This window comes from Emydura macquarii, unplaced genomic scaffold (genome assembly GCF_026122565.2).
Source record: "Emydura macquarii macquarii isolate MOO-44397 ecotype Brisbane River unplaced genomic scaffold, CSIRO-AGI_Emac_v2 contig_1369, whole genome shotgun sequence".
In the NCBI taxonomy this organism is placed as follows: domain Eukaryota; kingdom Metazoa; phylum Chordata; order Testudines; family Chelidae; genus Emydura; species Emydura macquarii.
In genome coordinates this window covers 212,578-217,101 of record NW_027131506.1, presented here as the reverse complement: position 1 = coordinate 217,101, position 4,524 = coordinate 212,578, and the positions used below count along the sequence as shown (strand labels likewise).

Below are 4,524 nucleotides of genomic sequence, written 5' to 3'. Positions count from 1 at the left end.
AGTGGTACAGCCATTGCTGGAATCCTGTGTCCCGTTCTGGTGTCCACGATTCAAGAAGGATGTGGATGCATTGGAGAACTATGAGAGTGATTAAAGGATTAGGAAGAAATGACATAGTTATTCGCTTGTAACTCTTCAGGCAAAGCTGTAAGACGCTGGCAAGCTGCTTACATTTTGCCAAGCTCTTTGATCTGCTGACAGGGGTTTAGAAGACTGCAGGCTGCACCTAACAACAGAAAGAGGAAACCCTACCAGAGATGCATTGTGCACCACCTCAGGAACCCTTGACATAATCAGTAGGAGTGTTACCCATGTTTCCTCGAACCCATAACTTTTAGTGTCTGCGAGTTGGTGTCAGGAAGTAAACCAAAGGAAACGCAGTACCTCTGCCTGCTATATAGCTGAAAAAGACAAATCCAAACCACGTGCTTTTAATTTAAAGCTTTGCTTCTGGTCTCCAGCAATTCCATTGGAAGCTTTTACCACAGTCTTCAGCACATACAAATTCGATAGGTGATTAAAGTACCCCAAACTAAGTTTCCCCCACAAGTCTGAAGCAATCTTTGGGCAGTCTTTGGGTGAATCACTGACAGATTTCCGGGTGGCCAGTTCTTCCGTCTGCGCCTGGGTCCCTTCCAAATGTGTCCATGAAGCGATCCGCTGACTCAGATTCACTACCTCCCTCTTATACCCCAAGAGTTCCAGAAACATGTCACTCAAGAACATGTGACACAGCTGACCAAACAGATCAATCCCTGGGCAGAAGCAGGAGCTACAGACAAGTCACTACAAAGAAATTGTTAAGCAAGTCTAAAGCTGTAAGTCCAGCAATAATTTCCCCATCGCTGCAGTTCTCGGATACATCCAGACGTCCTGTTTTTCACAGACGTTTCCCCAGCTCATTCAGAGAGAGGGAACACATCACTCCAGGCTCACTTCACGTGTACCTGTCTAGTCCATTCCCCCCAGTTTGCCCAGTTATGCTCAGTTTCTGCAAAGGCCTGAAAATGGCTAAAAGCAGCAAGCAGAATAATTGACAATCCATCCCGATAATTGGTCGTGGCTTGGACAGCTGGCTGGTTGCTGAAATGCCCTATACATGAGCACATGAAGAAATGTCCTCATTTGCCACCTTTAACACATTGTTACACCCCCTGAATCAGGCCTGTCTTCATAGAATCCTAGAAGATGAGGGTCAGAAGGGACCTCAGGAGGTATCTAGTCCAACCCCTGCTCAAACAGGGCCAACCCCAACTAAATCATCCCAGCCAGGGCTTTGTCAAGCCACACCTTACAAACCACTAAGAATGGAGATTCCACCACCTCCCTAAGTAACCCATTCCAGTGCTTCACCACCCTCCTTGGGAAAAAGTTTTTCCTAATGTCCAACCTAGACCTCCTCCACTGCAACTTGAGACCATTGCTCCTCCTTCTCTCATATGCCACCACTGAGAACAGCCTAGCTCCATCCTCCCTGGATCCCGCTTTCAGCTACTTAAGGGCTGCTTGAAACAGCAAAGCTGGTACGTAATTATTACCCTTTGCTGGAAAAACAGATTTACATGAGATTGCTTTGTACAGTGAACACACTGAGCAGTACAAGATACACATTTCTGAGGTGCAAGGCTGGGCCCAGAGAAGTGGTCAGTGTTGCCCTGTGTCTAGTTCACGAGGGGCTGGGAGAGCATTCACGCAACATTGCATGCTGAGGGCTATGAGTGACCAGAGCCCCGCGGGTTGTGTTGTCCATCAGCAAAGCAGTGCAAAAGCCACCCTGAGGTGGAGAATGAAGGGGGCACAGCCATTCAAAGAGTCCAGATTGTACCCTGAGGTATGTCACTCTGCATTATACATACAACCCCCCACCACACACACACAGATACACACACAGCCAACCCAAGGCCCCTGTAGCCCACAAGCACTGGGCCCAGCTCTGGTGAGGGGGTGACCAGGCAGGGGGTCCTACCCTGTCTCAGACTCCAACTGCTAGTCCTGGCTGGGCTAGGATGATGCAAGACTTCCTCTTTCCCTGCACGGGGCTGCTCCTGGGTCCAGGTCAAATCCACTTCTGGAAATCTCCTCTGGCTGCACAAAGTTCCACTCCTGGTTCTGCCCCCATTCTCCCAGCCTGCAGGGAGAGGGGTCACTGTACGGGAAGCTCCCTTCACCTAGTGAGCCATTTTTCTTAAGGACAATCCTGCATATCATCAACATTCAGAGCTAGCTGGCCGGAGAGTGGTGCATGCCACCCTTTGAACCAGGCGGGATGGCTACCGGGGGGGGCTAAAGTAAATGTTGGGGTGCCTATATCCCCTGAAAGGGCTCCCAGTGCCACCCCTAACTGATTTTTTGGTCCAGTGGCAATTCTGAAAAATTGAAAAAGATTTGGATTAGGCCGAACCAAATCTTAAATTTTTCTGAATTTCTAGTGAATCCATTTCAGGTTTGGTCAAGGGGGGATTTTAATCTGGGCCTTCCCAGAATCCACATGAGCACTCTACTTACTGACCTAAAGATTATGCTGGGTGACGAGAGACGGCCCCACCACCTTCTTCTTCACCTCTGAGCATTTTTCTGAATGGCCAAAACCATTTAGTCAAATTTGTGAATCGTTTCGGGTCAACTGAACCTGCATTTTCCAGCAAATTAACAATCTGTCTCAAAAATTTCACCTAGCTTTGGTGTAAACCTGGTTCTTTCTTCAGAGAGGTCTAAATGGATTTAAAACACAGAGGAGAAGTTGCTTAAGAGTTGTTCCAGTTACTGGAAGATGTTTATAAACTCTCATCAGACAATGGAAATAAATGCCATTTGCGGTGTAACTATTCCTAGATGTTAAGGCCAGAAGAGAACACTGTGATTATCTAGTCTCACCTTCTGTATCACACAGTCCTTAGAAACTCATCCAGCAATTTGAACATCAAACCCAATCTTCTGGCTGAACTAGGAAAACACACAGCTGTGTGCAACAGGAGCACAAAAAGGAGAAGAGTTTTCATCACTTTAATTCTAGGTCATGACTCTGTGCTCCTATCCTGTGGCTGGGAAAAGGAAGGAGGGTCTTGTGGATAAGGCAGGGCACCAGATTTAGGCAACACACAAAAAATTCCAAACTCTGGCACACACTCCCTGTGTGACCTGGGACCTTGACCAGCAGAGCAGTGCACAAACCACAGGACCAGCCTCCCAGCTGGTTAGGCTGGATTCTAGCTGTCCCAGAGCTTCCCCCTGCACAGTGGAGACTGGGGATAGCAAGAAGCCAGTTACAGTGGTTTGATTCTCAGGAGCTGGGTGATGAACTGACCCTTCACTTGTAGAATACCCTGATTATCCTCACACGAATTGCTTGTGTTTTCACACTGTAAACGATTGGGTTCATCAGGGGTGGGACCAGCATATAGATGTTGCCCAGGACAATCAGAAGTATCGGAGAAGAGTTCTTTGCGAATCTATGTATAGCAGATAAGGCCATCTCAGGTATGTAGAAGAGAAGGACGACACAGACGTGGGAGAAGCAGGTGTTCAGGGCCTTGAGGCGCTCTACGTGAGATGCAATGCTCAAAACGGATTTTAGGATCATCACATAGGATAGGAGGATGAGCAGCAAGTCCAACCCCTGTGTAAAGACTGTTATAAAGAAACCATAGATGATGTTGACTCTGATATTCGAACAAGCCATCGTCATGACCTCCTGGTGCAGACAGTAGGAATTGGAGAGGATGCTTTCCTTACAGTATCGATGCTGTTTCAGAAGAATGGGGAGTGGCAATATTAGGGTTACCGCTTTTAGCAGAAACACCAGTCCCATCTTAGATATTGTTGGAGGGGTTAAGATGGAAGCATATCTCAGCGGGTTACAGATCGCCACAAAGCGGTCAAAGGCCATGCACAAGAGCACAGAGGATTCAATTAACGTAAGCGAGTGGATGAAGAACAGCTGGGCAAAACAGGCATCGTGGCTGATCTCCCTCGAGTGAAACCAGTATATGCCCAGTGTCGTTGGTAGGGTGGATAATGATAAGCCAACGTCTGTGACGGCCAATATGGAAAGGAAAATGTACATGGGCTCATGGAGGGATGGATCTGTTTTTATAATGAATAGAATTAATGAATTTCCTAATATGGAAATAACGTACATTAAGCAGAAGGGGATGGAAATCCAGACATGGACGTCTTCCAGCCCAGGTATTCCGGTGAGAAGAAACACTGCAGGTTGGAATTTAGTGTCATTGACAGCTGGCATGGTATCCTGTGTGGGACCAAGGAGTTTTGAACTTTACTTCCTGAAAGGAAAAGTAACAGAGACTAGATAATATTGAAGGAGACATCATTCTGCTCTCAGTGCATGTCTAGAGTCTTCTAGAAGGTCAAGGAAGATCAACCAAAAGATCTCTTGAATTTACATATGATGATTACCTGTTCTGTTCATTCCCTCTGAAGCAACTGGCATTGGCCATGTGGAAGACAGGATACTGGGCTTCATGGGCCATTGGTCTGATCCTGTGTCACCGTTCCTATATTCTC

General features: G+C 47.1%; 1 protein-coding gene across 1 annotated transcript; it reads right to left on the bottom strand.

The window, feature by feature from the left end:
- Window positions 1–3,307: 3,307 nt before the first annotated feature.
- On the bottom strand, window positions 3,308–4,315 carry LOC137155684 (olfactory receptor 51G2-like). The gene has a single exon (XM_067552032.1). It carries the CDS (start codon window positions 4,241–4,243, stop codon window positions 3,308–3,310), a length of 936 nt encoding a protein of 311 aa, XP_067408133.1. The 5' UTR covers window positions 4,244–4,315.
- Between the last annotated feature and the right edge of the window lie 209 nt (window positions 4,316–4,524).

Bases quoted from the DNA above. Each gene is read 5' to 3' on its own strand.
- LOC137155684 (XM_067552032.1), bottom strand. From the start codon at position 4,243: ATGCCAGCTGTCAATGACACTAAATTCCAACCTGCAGTGTTTCTTCTC.